Source organism: Drosophila takahashii, chromosome 3L, assembly GCF_030179915.1.
Source record: "Drosophila takahashii strain IR98-3 E-12201 chromosome 3L, DtakHiC1v2, whole genome shotgun sequence".
Lineage (NCBI taxonomy): Eukaryota > Metazoa > Arthropoda > Insecta > Diptera > Drosophilidae > Drosophila > Drosophila takahashii.
The window spans coordinates 20,669,313-20,684,911 of record NC_091680.1 but is presented as its reverse complement, the minus strand read 5'-3'; the positions used below and the strand labels follow the sequence as shown (position 1 = coordinate 20,684,911).

At 37.7% G+C, this 15,599-nt stretch overlaps 5 protein-coding genes across 6 annotated transcripts; 2 read left to right on the top strand and 3 right to left on the bottom strand.

Moving 5' to 3' along the window:
• The first annotated feature begins 2,847 nt into the window (after window positions 1-2,847).
• On the top strand, window positions 2,848-3,641 carry LOC108061659 (uncharacterized). Its single transcript, XM_017147933.3, has one exon. The coding sequence runs from the start codon at window positions 2,941-2,943 to the stop codon at window positions 3,541-3,543; it is 603 nt and encodes a 200-aa protein (XP_017003422.2). The 5' UTR covers window positions 2,848-2,940; the 3' UTR covers window positions 3,544-3,641.
• A 321-nt stretch (window positions 3,642-3,962) lies between these two features.
• On the top strand, window positions 3,963-4,929 carry LOC108061658 (paramyosin). The gene has a single exon (XM_017147932.3). The coding sequence runs from the start codon at window positions 4,071-4,073 to the stop codon at window positions 4,824-4,826; it is 756 nt and encodes a 251-aa protein (XP_017003421.2). The 5' UTR covers window positions 3,963-4,070; the 3' UTR covers window positions 4,827-4,929.
• Window positions 4,930-6,285: 1,356 nt separating this feature from the next.
• Window positions 6,286-6,630, bottom strand: LOC108061652 (uncharacterized). Its single transcript, XM_017147926.3, has one exon. The coding sequence runs from the start codon at window positions 6,531-6,533 to the stop codon at window positions 6,369-6,371; it is 165 nt and encodes a 54-aa protein (XP_017003415.1). The 5' UTR covers window positions 6,534-6,630; the 3' UTR covers window positions 6,286-6,368.
• A 549-nt stretch (window positions 6,631-7,179) lies between these two features.
• On the bottom strand, window positions 7,180-8,289 carry UQCR-Q (Ubiquinol-cytochrome c reductase ubiquinone-binding protein). Of its 2 annotated transcripts, none has more exons than XM_070214909.1 (3): window positions 8,175-8,289; window positions 7,393-7,577; window positions 7,180-7,334 (listed from the first exon to the last, which is right to left on the bottom strand). In XM_070214909.1, the coding sequence occupies exons 2-3, from the start codon at window positions 7,565-7,567 to the stop codon at window positions 7,240-7,242; spliced, it is 270 nt and encodes an 89-aa protein (XP_070071010.1). In that variant the 5' UTR covers window positions 7,568-7,577; window positions 8,175-8,289; the 3' UTR covers window positions 7,180-7,239. The 2 variants fall into 2 exon arrangements, with proteins under 2 accessions (XP_070071010.1, XP_017003414.1); XM_017147925.3 differs by lacking the exon at window positions 8,175-8,289 and adding an exon at window positions 7,838-7,986.
• Window positions 8,290-8,406: 117 nt separating this feature from the next.
• On the bottom strand, window positions 8,407-15,044 carry SecCl (Secretory chloride channel). Its single transcript, XM_017148064.3, has 7 exons — window positions 14,626-15,044; window positions 11,450-11,577; window positions 10,988-11,389; window positions 9,914-10,072; window positions 9,700-9,855; window positions 8,860-9,239; window positions 8,407-8,794 (listed from the first exon to the last, which is right to left on the bottom strand). Exons 1-7 carry the CDS (start codon window positions 14,685-14,687, stop codon window positions 8,555-8,557), a joined length of 1,527 nt encoding a protein of 508 aa, XP_017003553.3. The 5' UTR covers window positions 14,688-15,044; the 3' UTR covers window positions 8,407-8,554.
• Between the last annotated feature and the right edge of the window lie 555 nt (window positions 15,045-15,599).

The following is a 15,599-nucleotide window of genomic DNA, read 5'->3' as shown; positions in this document are numbered from 1 at the left end:
AATTTTCTAATTTATAGGGAATGCGTTATATTTAGCTGGGAATCTTTAATTTTACAGATTCACAGACAAACAAAAACACCGTAAATCAATTCACTTTTATTTGACTTTCCAGCTGCATTTGATTTTTGCTCCCAGGGTGACCAAATTGCGCAATATCTCCTTCGCTTTTTCGCCGTCTAGCGAGCAAATTAAATCAAGCTGCAAAATCGAGAAAAGAAATAAACAAAACCCGATTTTTATGTCTGCAATTCAAATTAAGTGCAATTAAACTGAAATTGATAGAACAATTCAAACGAATCCAGCAAGTTCTGTCTGCTCTTCTTTTTTTTTTGGCACTTGACAGCATCTCTTCCTTTCGATTGCCTTCTCATCGCATCGTCCTTTAAATATCTCAAGTTTCGTCTAGCTGAAGTCTACTCCTTTGAGTGGCTTATGAGAGAGTGAGACGGGAAAAAGCCCTTTGGGCTTCTGTGTTATATTTGGGACTCGCCTGTCTGCTCCCTGTCTGCTTCTTGTGGTCCCTTTGTCCTTTTTTGTTAGATGTTAGTCAAGTTCTGACCTTTTTTTATGTTGTTTGGGTTAGTCTGCCGAAATTCTGGGTCTTTGTTTTGATTTCGCATTTTGATATCATTTTTCGGCATGTGCAAAGGGGTCGGGGATTGACGAGGTTTTACCCTCTAAGCCCGTATTTTTTACAATAAGCCGAATTTATGGAGCTGGCAATGAGTAACTGGCATTTTTAAATAAAAAATGTTATATTTTGTTTATTTATGCAAATAAAATAATACACCTTCTAAAAAAAAATAATGAAAAAAATATAAGGCACGCCCTGCATTAAAATAATAGTTTTCTATAATATAACATCCACATTTTTAACATTTTATTTATATTTTACTCTTTATTTTGTAATAGGTTCCACTCAGTAACTTTTAAGATATTAAATAGTCTTCAGAGCTTAATATAATTTAACTAAACTCGGATATTGATCTTACCAAAAATATAGCTTAAATTCGCAATTATTTCATAACCTTCTTTATAATTGAAAGTATTACACTGTAGTTTAGTTTACTGTGTTATCATTAACCAATTGATAGCAAATAACACTCAAGTCATTTTCTTATCTTTACATTTTACTGCTAATTCTATTAATCAATCTCAGCCATCAAATTCTACTTACTTTTTTATTATTCTCAAGCATTTTTTTTTTATTTTTTTCCAGATGTTTTCGAGGAAGACCGCCTTCATCTTTAATATGTATGTAATTATATAATTTACTATAGTGGTAGCTCTGAATTATTCTTCTAAACTCATACTTAAAGTTATACTCATTACCTAAAGTACTTGACAAAAGTTTACTTAAAGAATCCATTGAATCCTAACGTAAAGCTTTTGTTGGCAAAGTGTTTTTCCTTAAACTTTTCACTTTGTTCGTTTAAATCGTGACATTATCACAACTAAGTATATTTGTATTTTACGTCTGGAGCTTTTCGCGCATCTCTGGAAAAAATTCGCTTGGAACTTAAAGAATCATTCGTCTCTGACCCTCTTCCTCTCTAGCTCTCAATCTGTTGGATGCCGAAAAAAGTAGCCAGACGTCTGTCTACATGTGTTGGTGGGCCTGTCGAATCTGCTGTCTGGACTTTTATTGTACAGCTGACCTTGAATTTATGGAAATTGCATAAGTGGGAACAACTTTGTCATATTAAGAAATATACGGGCACAAAAAAGACATAGAAAAGCTGCGGCACGAGATGGTGACATGAATGACCAGACCTTGGCATTGTGTTGAAGGACTCCGAATCAAACAAATCGAGGAAGTAGCTTGAATTATGGGATACGGGGGTATTTTGAATTTATGATCATTCAGGATATTAATATTTTTTATGGAGGCAACCATCCATCTTCCACACCTCGAAAACCATCCAAAATCCGCTTCCTGGGCACACATATGAGTATACTCCTCACAAAGCGCTGCCAAATGAATTACAACTTGCGAAAACGATGCACAGGCAGTGGGCAAGAAAACAAATAATGATCAACCGCACATAATGCATGCATATCCATGGGCCATATCGATAACCCTTATCAAGTGTGCGGCATCGCGGAGCCAAAAATACAAATTATGCTTTACAAAAAAACAAACAGCAAATCGTTGAAGAACTTACCGATATTGCAATACTCTATCTTTTAAATATCAGATTGGAATTTTGGGGTACACTTGGAATACCATTTTATTAATTTATAGAACTTTATACATTTACCAATATATTGAAAACTTAAAGGTTTGCAAAGTTTTTACTTTTTAGTAATCTAAGAAATATTTTCGGAAAATTAAGAGGGTATAAAAAATGCAATCTCTTTTCTATAAAAATACATATATGCGGTTTTAGTCTCAGTTTGTGTGCTTTTATTATTCGCTTCCAGCCTCCATGAAGTAGTGGGCGTGGCAGTTTCAAGTCCGGTACAACCCATACAACTGCGAAAACTCTCACATACGTTTGCAAAAATTTAGCCCACCTTGAACCTGAGTTTATCAAATTGTAGTCATTTGATTTTTTAAGTAATTTTTAATAACTGAAATTAGTTGGGTAGTAACCGTTGAAAGAAAAGGTAAAAGTTTTTAATTTTTTCACTTTCAAGCAAATTTTTAAGCACTCTGAAAAATTGCTATGGTTTTGGAAATCGATACGAACTTTTTATTTAAACACTTGTCGAGTAAAAATGATTTATTTTGTTCTTAAACTGTTTTTATATAAATTAGGTATAATACATTTTGGTTCTACAACCTAAGGGCTGGAAAGTATAACCTCCATTTGTAATATCTTAATATTTTCTTCTTGAAACAACGTTTGCCTTCACTTAACCGACAAAATTTAGAGTAATTGGAATAAAATTAGGAATCGCTACGTCATCCAAGAGTTACAAAATTATCGTTTTAGAATGACCAAGGGTGTGACGATATCAAACGATGGGATGTCAAGGATGCAGAATGAAAGGCAATATTTACGAGTTGCGGATAAGAGACAAAAATCTTACTCAAAAGCATCTAGAAAACCATTGCAATCATTACAAACCACCAGTCGCAATCTGAGCTCGACCAGTTTGAAGAACAGGGGATTTCCGACGACTCAGAAGGACTTGGGTACACGGGATTATAAGGCGGAGAAGTATCACACCGATCGCCAGACCTTGGCCGATATAATCCTGATGCAGGCTAGGCGCATCGAGAAGCAGCAGCGGGAGATGCAACGAATGAAAGTCCACTATGAGCGCCAGGTGTCCACCATTAAGAACAATGCCATTATGCTGGAGACCCATCTGCAAAAGCTGCTGGCCAGTGTCCGTCGGGAACGGGCCCAGAAGATCAGCCATCACTTTGAGGACATGTCCAGTGCCGTGGAGAAGTTGCAGAAGTGCAACTCTCAATTCAAGCTACATTCCGTCTCCAATAATACGCTGATTAAGTTTCTTAACTCCAAAGTCATTTCACACCCGTCCAGAAAACCCAATGAAAAAACGAGTGCCTACAGGAATAGGTTGTGAAGTGTATTCTTGTGTGTACATCGGTACTTTCATTAGATTTTCTGGTCAGTTTCGATTTTTTAGGCATTACTACCAATAAAGTATCTATTTATAATGTAGTCTTTGCCCAAATACTTCTCTTAAGTTTAACTGTCTAACTTTATGAATCGGAATATATGATTTAAGTTTATTTTTTAGTTTATTAAACTAGCTTATTCAAATTCAAATGAAAATGGGTATATTTTACTATGTTTTTAGCAAAAAAAGGTTTAAAAATCTTAGTGGTTCATAAAAATCTGTAGAGTTATGGTTTACAATACCAATAGTGATAAATGCATAAATGACAAAAAATGTTTATTATATTATAGCCGAAATATTTGGTTTTTCTTATTTTTTTGTTATTTAATAGTTTACTTTTCAAATCACAGTATCCCAAACGAGTGCCTTCAAAATCCCAATTAAATAAGCCATTTTCCAAAAGACAAGCCGTGTGATTTTGACTGCCAAAATTCGATCCCGTAAATAGAGCTTCCAAATTATCCTTTCCCATGCCTTACCACGATCGGGCCAAGGCCCGGTTGGAACACGAGGTGACACTCCTTCGTCACGAGGTAGCCTCCTTGCGGTCCAAGCAAAACCAAAGTCGCAAGGCCCGCCAGAATCAGGCGGCAGTGCAGGCGCGTCTGGAGCAGGAGATCCAGGTGCTGCAGAAAGAACTGACCGCCATCCGTTGCGATCAGGATAAGCGGGAGTGCGGTGGAGCCGAGCAGTGTTCCGCTTTGAACCAACAACTGGAGAAGCTGGACGAGCATGTGGTGAAGCAGGAGAAGTACATTGCCTTTCTGGAGGAGCAGATCAACCACACACGTACAAAGTACCAGAGTCGGATGGTTGATGTCCGGCAGAATGCCGAACTGGTCGAAAAAGAGCTGAAGAGGGTGCGCCATGAAATGAAGACCATTGCCGAGGAAGCCGCCGAGTTGGACAGTCTGAAAAAGCAGGTGGGATTCCTGGGAGCGAAGGTGGAGCGGCGTGATTCTATTATTTCCAAGTACGAAGCCCAGCAAGAGGAAATGATGAGCGTCATGGCGGGTCTCCAGAAGTTATTTGATGAAAAGAAGCGCAGCAAACAAAAACCTAGCAATCATTACAGAGTTCGATTCCGCGAAGGGAATATTATCGCTCCTGAAAAACCACCAGTTCCCAAAGTCAAGCCCAAGACTTCCTCGGTTGACTTTCATTGCCTGTCCTCGGCGCTAAAAAATAAGATAAATAGCCAGGAGCACCTAACTGCCGATCAGTGAATGTGAAAATCAGATCCTTTTTCCTTTCCTTATCTTATTCCCTAACCCAAATTTCAGTTTGGCTAGCATAGAGCAACTTATTTCAAAATATTTTCAGTAATTAAAAACTTTTGTAAGAATAAATCAATAAATATTTCTTATATAAACCTCCAATGGGTAAATGAACCAAACGGAACTACGGTCAGCATTTCGACTTCGATTGACGGCGGAGTTCCAGGAAACTCCCCGTTTTACAAGTTCATTGACAAGCTTTTGGATTATCCATTCAGCAGTATAGAACCATAGGGTTAACGATCTGATTTAATGGATGGGTTTATTTTGATTGGTTTTGTGGGCTAAGCAATTGTTTTATAGCTTTTCAATATTGAGGAAGTTTACTAACCCTGATGATGCGATGAATGAAGAATAGGAAAATTTGTATACCTTTATATTTTCTTTAATTTTATTTTATTCCCTTATAATTGCAAAATTCTTTACTATTATTTAAATCGAACAGATGTGGAATCGATGGTTACTTTACAGAATTGATCTTAGCAATTAAAATTAGAATCATTTTTATAGATTTCTTCGTTTTGTAGGTGATAGTTAGAACTGTAGACTATTATTAAAGTCATCTATAGAAAATATCGTTAGACTGTTTATAGAAAACTAAGTAGTAAACATCTTTATGGTTTTTGAAAGTATATTACAGATGGATCAGAACCCTATAGGAATGTATTAAAAGAGGTTTTATCAAGACTGACCATTGGATGGTTTACCTTTTGGGCTCTAAGCTATTTCTTCGATTTCTAGCCCTGTAAGCAAGTCACGTTTGTTGGGTGTTCTAATGCAATATTTCAGCATAAGAGCACGTACCACTGGATTGCATAAATACTGCAACTGCTGGGCAATGAGTCAATGCGGGATTGCAGAATGAAGCCTGAGCTGAACTGAAGTCGGGCGTCTATTGAATTCTAATGCTGCACCAGGAAGTGCGTGCAGACATTGGGCAATCAATCGCCGGTCAATTGAAATCGTTTGTGGACAGCAATTGGTACTGATTGCTGCGACTTCTCCCCGGGCAATTGGGCCAAAAGTTCACCAGTTCTTGGGATGACAAAGCCGGTTCGAAGTAGCACTTACTTCAAGTATTTGAATGGGCTATCTTATCGGAAGACGGCTTGCCATGAATCACAGTCTTCTAATGATGAAATTAACCAATTCTGGGCTGGATTTTTTGTTTGTTGATTTCCTAGCATGTTCCATAGAAGTTTCGGGGGCAGTCAAACCAGTTCAGCTGGCCTTCGAAAACAATTATAATGCGATGGGCGTGTTATTGTGCAAACACCTCCGAAATAAACCGACGACCCTGAGACTGAGAAAATATTCAAGCACTAGTACCCAAAATATTACACATATATCGCACGTGACGTCACTGCTGCGAGGGGTGCTCCGCAAAGAAAAGGAACTGAAACAAGAGTCAAGGTGGCTTGAAGTTTAGTTATTATTAGTCCTTAGCGTACATTACATTATTGGATAAATTAAACACTAAATACGCTCCATCTACGTGCCAGAAAAGCTGCGAAAGTTGTTTTTCAGCAGCAGGACCACGAAGAAAATGCCCACGGCAATCGACAGGAGCTGCACGTTGACCAACTTTGAATCGACCAGGGCCTGCAGCATATTGTAGATGCTCTCGCTGCGCACTTCGTTGCCGCAGCAGTCCATTAAGTAACTAATATTGGTTAATAACTATTAAAAAGCCAATATTTTGTTTGGGTTGCTATCAGCTGGTCGGGGGCACTAGTGGTGGAACAATCTGTTTTTCGTAATTATCGATTGTCAATGTGTTCTCTGCTTCTAATAACTTTCTTCGGGTGGGTGACTCTGCTAAGCAAAAGGGTGGTAGCGCCGTTTTAAACCGTTATTGCTTGTTCAAAAAAAAAAAACATTTGGAAATTGGTATTGATTATTTTTAAATGCTAATCAGTTATTGAAAGAGATAACTAATTATAAACAGACGCACTTATTAAAGCCAATCACATATTCATTGAGTGATCTTGATGGCAATTATTTTGGTGTTATTTTAAGGATAATCAATTATCTTTTTATTCTGCGGCATTTTTAAGTTCGTCTTTACAGCGCAAAATAGTTAAAAGTGTAATAATTTTGTGGGGTCAATCAGCAGTGGAGTTGTTAGTTTGTACTCAAACCAAAATTCAACAAAACTGCTGAGTCTCCAAAAACACAAATTTTGGAAATGTACCGATACAACCGATTTAAAATATAGTCTTTTTACATAGAAACCTCCTGCACCTCCTGAACACAAAGCCATTGCAGTTTAGCCTTCCAGCAACCGAAACACACAACTCTCTTGAACTGTGGGTTTAGTTTTATTAATTAGTTTAACATAACTATTTGCTAGTTGGGGCGCTTATTCGTCGTTCGCGTAGTCAGCGGGGTTCTTGCGCAGCAGGGCGGTGTGCTTGCGCTCGGTCAGATCGTAGATCAGGTAGCCCAGGATGAAGGCTAAAAGAGAGAATGATTATTGTAGGGATTTCCAGGGGATATAGTTATTGATACTCACGGGGCGCCACGATGAAGATGTTGGAGCGGAAGCGACGCACCATGTTGGGCAATCCCTTGCTGATCGCTCCGGCGAAGGCGCGCTGCTCGAAGGGGGACAGCTTGTAGGTGACGATGCCGTGCACCTTGGCCAGGTTGCCAAAGTGCTGGCCATTCAGGATCGAGGACAGACGCATCTTTCAGGGGCTGCGGGGGGAAGGAAACCAGATTATCGATTAGCAACCGCAGAGGAAGTGCACCAGGATTTGGATGAAGACACAGATCGTTATTATAAACATTATGGCACTGGGCACCAGAGGTTATGTAATTTTCGCACTGCTCCGCGGATAAAGGCGGCCGAGTACGTCTAACACTGGGCGCGATCTCTGCACTTTTGGCAGCCCATAATTGTGCATATTTTTAGAGCCAGCACCTGTCATTGCAGCGATTATGATGCCAAAATTTACCTTGAAATTCGACTTTTACGCTGCAAATTTTTTTCCTCGTCTCGAACAGTGTGACTGTGGATGGACCGCTGGAATACACCAAACGGGAGGCTTTCAATTTTGAAAATTGGAACTAATTCTGCCACAATAGTGTGGTTCTTAACTTGGATAACTGTTTAGTGCAGTTCACAACGGATAGGGGAGCTTTTTATGCTTTTTAGCGGGGACATAAGCCTATCTCATAAGTTGTTTCTTCTATCGAATAATCGATATTTAAATTTAAAAATTGTGCTCATAAAAAACGGTGCGAATAAAGGATGAAATAGATTTTTAAATTAAATATTCTTGTAAAACTTACCGTCGCAATTGTAAATGTTGCTCAAGAGATAACGTTAAAACTTAAATTTCGTTGAAGAAAAGGATTGATTTGAAATAATGAAGAAAAGTAAAATCGGTGGCTACTATATTTTTTTTGTTGCTTTAAAAAATGTTTTTAAATAATTATAATTAAATATTTATTTGTTAATAAAATACCTATTTAAAAATGTTATTTTATTTAAACATTCTAAAACATTAATTGAAAAAATACATTATGGTTTACATTTATGGTTTTATTGCTTTATTAATGATTAACATTTGTACAGCTATGAGATGATGCATCTTACAATTTAACAATTATTTGCGTGAGAAGGACTACACAAATAGACAAGATTTCACATTAAAGGCGGCCATTTCCGCTTACAAAACGTAGACAAAAGTCCAATACAGGGCGTTGAAGGCCAAAAACATCGCAGGGAAAAGGAACCGGGATCGCCGATCGATCCACATGGCGATTTCCTGCGGGGTCATGGTTGTGAAAGTGGGCGGTGTGTCCTTTTTATCCTTGTCCACATCCACAATGTGATCGTTGCTCGCTGTTCGCTCACTGCAGATGGAAACGGTATCGGCGCACTCGGTCTTGATGATCGGCAAATTGGGCTGAAAAGTGATTTTTAAAGGTTATTTCCTTTATCTTGGCTGGGAGATATGTCTCAAATACTAACGTGTACTGTCAGGTAGTTGTTGAATGCGGGATTCACAGTGCCATTGCCATTGCGAACGCTCTCCGTGCTCGAAACAATGTTGTCCAAACTGGAGCAGGATCTTGCCCTGGAATCGTTGCTCAAACTTCCGCCGATTTGGCGACGTGCCGGTCGCGGAGTTAGAGTTGATTTTATGATATACTTGCTGTTGACCTTCTTCAACTCAATGTTCTCCTTGCGACGCCAAATTGTGTTCACGAAGGCGAACTCCACCAGGCTGCCGAAGATAAAGAAGGTGCAGCCCAAGAACCACACTTCCGACACCTTTATGTAGCTCACCTTGGGAAGGTTCTTGCTCTGCGATGAGGAGAGCGTGATGAACGACAACATGGTGCTGGTTCCTAATTAGGAAAAAAGGAAAAAATTTATTAAAAAAATATAACTCCTTTTTGGGACGTATGAGCAATGCTTTTTCTGAATAATAAGCATAAGCAGGGAGGTCCTTTTCCATTTAATTTACAATTTTATTTTCAGACTGAAAAGTTTATCATTTCAATTTTAATTATTTAACTCTTGTGTTTCTTTGTGCTCCTATAAAAATAAATATAACTTCTTTTTGTAACGTATGAGCAATGCTTTTACTGAATAATAAGCATACGCAGTGTGGTCCTTTTTCATAAATTTAATATGATAAGTTTGCTAGCAATTTACTTGCTTACTTATAATGAAATTTGTAAATATTAGTAAAATACCTATTTATTTTTGTGTTCTTTTGTATGCAAATTAAGCAATAAATTTAAAAAAGTATGAATTTTAAAATGATTTCAGAATCTATAACTCTAACTCTTGCTCTAAGCTTACCCAGCATAATTCGGGGCGGGGAGGCATCCGCCTGGAGCCAGAAGGACACCCAAGATATGGCTACGATCATCATGGAGGGCAGATAGTAGTCCAGCAGATAGAAGCCGATCTCACGCTTCAGGTTGACCGTGAAGCTCAGCGAACTGTAGTTACCAGCTATAAGATATTAATACTTAGAAGAAGTTCTTGAATAAGTCCCTTTTCCAAAGCTTACTAAATGCTCCATGGCGCAGATTAATTCCATCCGCCTCCACCACCGTGGTATTGTGATAATAGTCGGCCATGTTGTACTCAGTGAGTCGCATTTCCGGGTCGAATGAGATGGGCTTGTCCTGCTCCCACTCCAGAACCAAGTCGGAAGTGTTGTACATCCCTGATGGCAACAAAGAAACCTTATTAATATCCAGTGTTGGGACATACCTAGATACTTTTACCTAGGTACGTACCTAGGTACAATTTAGTGGTACCTTTTACCTTACCTAGGTATACAAATAATTGAGTACCTTTTACCTTACCTAGGTATTTATTTTTATATACCTTTGGAATTATTAAGGTACTTACATAGGTATTAAACATTGCTCTGATTTAAAATAGCCAAATCTGACTGCGACACTGTAGTATCGTTTCATTGTATCGTTTCGTTTCAGAATTGTAATAGTCGGAACGCAGCATTAATAATTCAGCCGTTCTATTGTTTGTTTTGTGAAGTTAAAACTAATCGCAGTTTTTTTTTATATAATTTTGTGCACGTATGTATGTTCCCATCACTACATCAATTTATTTATGAAACCAAAGTGTATTTGGAGCGCAAAAATGCCGTATGTACGTAAACAAACGGCATATACATGCATATGCACAATATATAGTCAATGTTTCTACATACGGAATTTTTGCGCGCCAAATATGTACATGAGGGTTTCATAAATACATTAATGAAGTGATACGTGCATAAAATTATTCATGCCGCGTGGTTTAAAAATATATGCACAAAATTAAAACATTTAAATTTAAATGAAAAGATATTGTTTGATTAAGACGACTAAAAACTGAAAACTAGTCTTATTTTAAGTTTAAATGATTACATTGAACAAAACAAAAAAATTATAAAAAATAAAAAATACCTTATAAATACCTTTTACCTTTACCTAGGTACTGGGAAATTTAAGTACCTTTACCTTACCTAGGTATTTATTTTTGACAATACCTTTTACCTTACCTAGGTAAAAAAACACAGTACCTTTCCCAACACTGTTAATATCTGTATAACCTTTGAAAATAATTTACTTACAGCTCTCCAGAATGGTGGAGCAGAACTGCTGATCGAAGGGAAACTTCTGGAAGTTCATCCAGCAGTAGAGACTGGCCTGCATGCGAGTGGAGATGATCACGTTGCCCTCGGGCGTCAGGGAGGTCAGGACGTCCTTCTCGTCCGTTCCCAGGATACTCGACTCCCGTTCGTTGGCGAAGAAGATGTGCGGCAGCCAGAGGCGCTCACTGAGGTGCTTCTGCCCCATGATGTTGCCCTCGCGGCCAAAAACCTTGTAGGCCAACCGCATGTCCTGGAATCGTAACTGCAGGAGGGCGTGCATTTTGAATTGCAGCAGGTCGGAGTTGAGATTCTGCAGGAAGTACACGTAAATTCGTGTCTTTACCACGATGGGCAGGCGTTTTAACGTCACAGGGTCGTATTCTGTAAAGGGATATATTCTTAAAATTAACTTCTTTCTGTTTTACAAGTCCAAAAACCTACCGATTGGCCTCTCGAGTCGATCGTAGCGGCAGACATGTGTTAATCGCTGAATAAGTTGGGTCTGTTGCAGGGTTGTGGCATTTACCAAGGAAGGACACTCTTCTTCCTCGGCTTCCTCATTGGCGGCTCTAGAATATGGATAACAAATATGTTCCTTTTAAAAATAATATTATTCATCCCCTTAAAAGGCGCATATTTCACTCATATTTCTTTTAAATTTGAATAAAATATATTTAGAAGCTGCTAGTGCATAAGTTACTCGTATCTTACTAGCAAACAAGTTGTAATTTTTCAACTTGCATCAGGTTTTTGTTTAAATGCGCGATACCCAATAGATCTTAAATGCCAATTTTAACAAATCCCCAAAAAAACTTCTAGAAATTGTGTAACATTGAAAGTATACATTGGAAATAGCCGAAAAAGTACATATAACCCTTAAATTAAGTACTTAAATTTTTTACAAATGTAATCATTTATGAAATATACCATAAATTATTAAAGTAATAACCTGTATAATCTCACAGTAGCACATAAAGAAATATGACTACAGCTTGTGAAAGTTTTAGAAAGCTTACAAAAAGGAAGACCTAAAAAAACAGTTAAAATTGCCCAGATATAAAACTTCTGGAAAATTTTCCACCCCCACCCCCTGATGCCATGATTCATATTTAAATGCAAACCGGCTCCCATTTTAAATATTGAACAGATCATTAAACGTTGTTTACTATTTTTGCGTTAATTTCTATTAACTCTTTGAAAGTAAATGAATTTACGGGGCCGTACAACCAACATTTAAGATGATTTTTCTGGGCTCGCACCTACTTTTTTTACCCATTGAGCACCTAGCAGCTGTGCAAGCTCATTTGCAGCTACCTTTAAGTGTCAAACAGCAGAATAAATGGCGGAATAAAAATAAATAATAGCAAAATATTTGTCTTCTCGTATGGAACTCGTTATTTAACTTGCATTTTATTTCATTACTTTCGCTGTATTTGCTTGCTTGCGCAACAACAAAAAGTGGTTAATTCAATTAATCGAGTTGACCTGGTCCCAAACGGTAAACTAATTATGGCCCTATTGATAAAGCGCTCAGATCTTGAACTTATCCGATAAGAAATTTTCACCGTTCTGCGACCTTTTTCGCACATCAAAGACCAAAAGCCGACTGTAAATATTATTCGGTGCGTTTCCTTTTGCGCACTCGAGAAAATCTTAATTAAATTCTAATCTGGGGATTTATTTATGAAAAATTGGAAGAGATTTATCACTGGCTTGGGGGGAATTCCTAGAAAAATCTACACCGAGAAAAAAAACCGTTCTCATCGATGTTGATTTTAGTATTTTCGATCACAAAACCTAGCCGAGATCGAAAATACTAAAATCAACATCGATGTCATCTCGGTTTTGAGAATGGTTTTTAAGTATGTGTGCTATCGATATCGAGATGACATCTTCTCGGTTTCAACATCGAATCGATGTCGATTTTAAGATGCAAATTGAATAAGAAGAAGAAAAAAAAAATAATTGAGGAATCGGGAATTTTGCCTCTTGCACCCCCTCCTGTCCCCGTCGGTGTTGTTGTTGGTTCCCCCGTTTCTCAACTTATTTTTCTTTCCTTTATTTAAACACATGGATGACGTCACACTATGTTCGTATATAAGAACACATTTAGTTTCAAATTTTAACTGGAACAATAACTGAAATTATTATATAATTAACAAATGATAAATATAAAATTCAAATAACTTACTATCTTGGGAAAAACACCTTTGGTCGGTCGTGGGAATCGAACCCGTTGCCTCACAGTTTGCAGTCAAACACTCTACTAGCTGCGCCATGGAAGCATCACATGAGGCGCTGTACAAAGTTCAATCACATTTTGTTCTCTTGGGTTCTTGGTTTTTACTCTTATTAAGCCATTTATGTGTGTTAGATTAACAAAATCCTAATTTGTATTAAATATAAATATTAATGAGTAAAAAAAAAAAAAACGCAAAGAATTTCCGCCTCGACGCGGGACTGAACACACACTTCCGACTATACGCTTACAAAACATATAACCCGCACGCTTTAGTCCCCTAGGCTACCGATATCAAGAAGCATGACTGCCCGATAGCTACAAGAGAGGAATTCGGCCTCTCCGCCCTTTTCCTCTCATTTTTTCGATGTCTTTTCCTCACGTCCCTCTTCCACAACATAAAAACTGAGATTGCCTTTGACTGGGAATACTAGAATCAACACTGCTTTCATCTTGATATCAAGAAGAAAAAAGCAGGGACCGTAAATAACAGTTATTTGAGACTTTTATTTTAAAAAGACTACTGTGATATTTTGTTTTAAACGTCAAAAATAACACTCTTTTTACTCTTGTTCACAAAGCATATGCATTTCAACAAATCTGGAAAGCAAATTAACTGTTATTTGTCCGTGTCTATAAAGTGCTTAAAAACCAGTAAAATTGTTGATAAAAAATTGAACAAATCTCAGTAGGCCTTTTAAAATAAAAGTCTTAAATAACTGTTATTTACGGACCCTGGAAAAAAGTGAGAATACGAATACTAAAATCAAGATCGGTCGATGTTGATTTTTTTCGTTCTCAATTTTTCTGGGTGTACGCGTGTGGAATTTCCCAGGGACAGGAAATGTTTAAAGACAAAGTTACAAAATTCTTTTATGCGTAACCCTATTCTTATCAGATTCCATGTAAACATTTTCTCTTGAACATCTTTGGGTCTCATTATCGGACAACCTTTTTTAAGTGCCCTTATCAAAATAATCTGGATGGGAATTTTTGACAAAATATTGTTTATTCTTTTCTACTATATCTGTTGTCATCTTTTGTTGAGAGTTCGTATTAGTTTTAAGCCTTTTGAAGAGCCCTTATCAAAGTGTTATAGAAATTATGGCAAAATATTGTTTATTTGCAGATAGAACTAAAAATATATTTGCCTTTTTTTTTAGGAGCAAAGTTCTTAGGAGTTCGATAAATTTTTGGAAAGTTACTTGATTCTCCCAATGACAAAAAAAACAGCAAAATATAAGCTAAATATAGAAAGTTCTGCAAAAATGTATCTTTATCAGACCGCCGCTGGAGGTACACAGACATGTTCATTTGAATGATTTATCAGATGTTTTTTCTTCTGGGTGTTTCCCGGCAATATCTGGTTAAAACTTACCTTGCTAAAGCCCAAAGGCTGCAGCTGACGATCAGCATAATCCACAAAACTTGGCTCTTCATTTTTAATGGGGTTTTGCTAGATTAAATGGTTTAACTTGGTTCCGCGGGAGATCTGCAACTATTGCTTTTCGTGGCCGTTGGCGAAATGATTCGATTTTGTTGGCTTGTCAAATTATATGCTCATGTTTCACACGATCTCCTCGCACATTCACTTCACACATTCACTTTGCAATTAATGCAAATCCACGTCGGTCGTTCGATTGATTTTATTTATTATTTACGAATTTCCCACAGCTCTCTCGAGGACGAGTGCCTGTCGCTCCGGTCTCCGGTCGTCGGAGGTTTGAGATCGCGCTGCGTTTGCGCCGCCCAGAAATACAGAAATGCCTCTGCTTTTGCTTCTGCTGCTGTCGACGCCGACGCCCCGACGCGAACTGACTACTCTTCCAACAGGTGGGCGGAATAGCCCTCGCCTCGGCTTTTTTTTTCGGGCCTGATAAGACCCGGCTAGAACGTTTACTTCGCTGTTGCTCTCAACTCTCAACTCACAACTCCCAGCCGAACCACTCGGCTAAAGCAGCTGCAGCAGCAGTAGATATTGTTGGCTGGTCAAGAGCTGGAAGGCAATAGCGCAGGGTCGATTGCGGATCGCCTCACTTATAAGCATTCTATAGACCATATACTAGACGTACTCACCCGCGTGCGTTTGCCACTCGGAGAAAAAGTATCAGTGGTCATTAGATATTTTTGTCATATTTTTTAAAAAGTTTATTAAGTTATGTCAATTAATATTTTACCACTTTAAAGACTGATTTTCTTTATTACATTATGATATTTGAACTGCATTTAATACAGTTTTATGTCGATTAATATTTATCCACATTAAAGACTGATTTTCACAATTACATTATGATATTTCAACTGCATCTAAAATAGTTTTATGTCGATTAATATTTTATAACGTTAAAGAAT

What these genes read in the sequence shown, in the direction of transcription:
- LOC108061659 (XM_017147933.3), top strand. Translation starts at nt 2,941, where the DNA reads ATGACCAAGGGTGTGACGATATCAAACGATGGGATGTCAAGGATGCAG.
- LOC108061658 (XM_017147932.3), top strand. Translation starts at nt 4,071, where the DNA reads ATGCCTTACCACGATCGGGCCAAGGCCCGGTTGGAACACGAGGTGACA.
- LOC108061652 (XM_017147926.3), bottom strand. Translation starts at nt 6,533, where the DNA reads ATGGACTGCTGCGGCAACGAAGTGCGCAGCGAGAGCATCTACAATATG.
- UQCR-Q (XM_070214909.1), bottom strand. Translation starts at nt 7,567, where the DNA reads ATGCGTCTGTCCTCGATCCTGAATGGCCAGCACTTTGGCAACCTGGCC. An exon ending in CATCTTCATCGTGGCGCCCC is followed by an intron (nt 7,335 to 7,392) that starts GTGAGTATCAAT and finishes TCTCTCTTTTAG; the next exon opens with CCTTCATCCTGGGCTACCTG.
- SecCl (XM_017148064.3), bottom strand. Translation starts at nt 14,687, where the DNA reads ATGAAGAGCCAAGTTTTGTGGATTATGCTGATCGTCAGCTGCAGCCTT. An exon ending in TCGACTCGAGAGGCCAATCG is followed by an intron (nt 11,390 to 11,449) that starts GTAGGTTTTTGG and finishes ATCCCTTTACAG; the next exon opens with AATACGACCCTGTGACGTTA. An exon ending in ACAACTACCTGACAGTACAC is followed by an intron (nt 8,795 to 8,859) that starts GTTAGTATTTGA and finishes ATCACTTTTCAG; the next exon opens with CCCAATTTGCCGATCATCAA.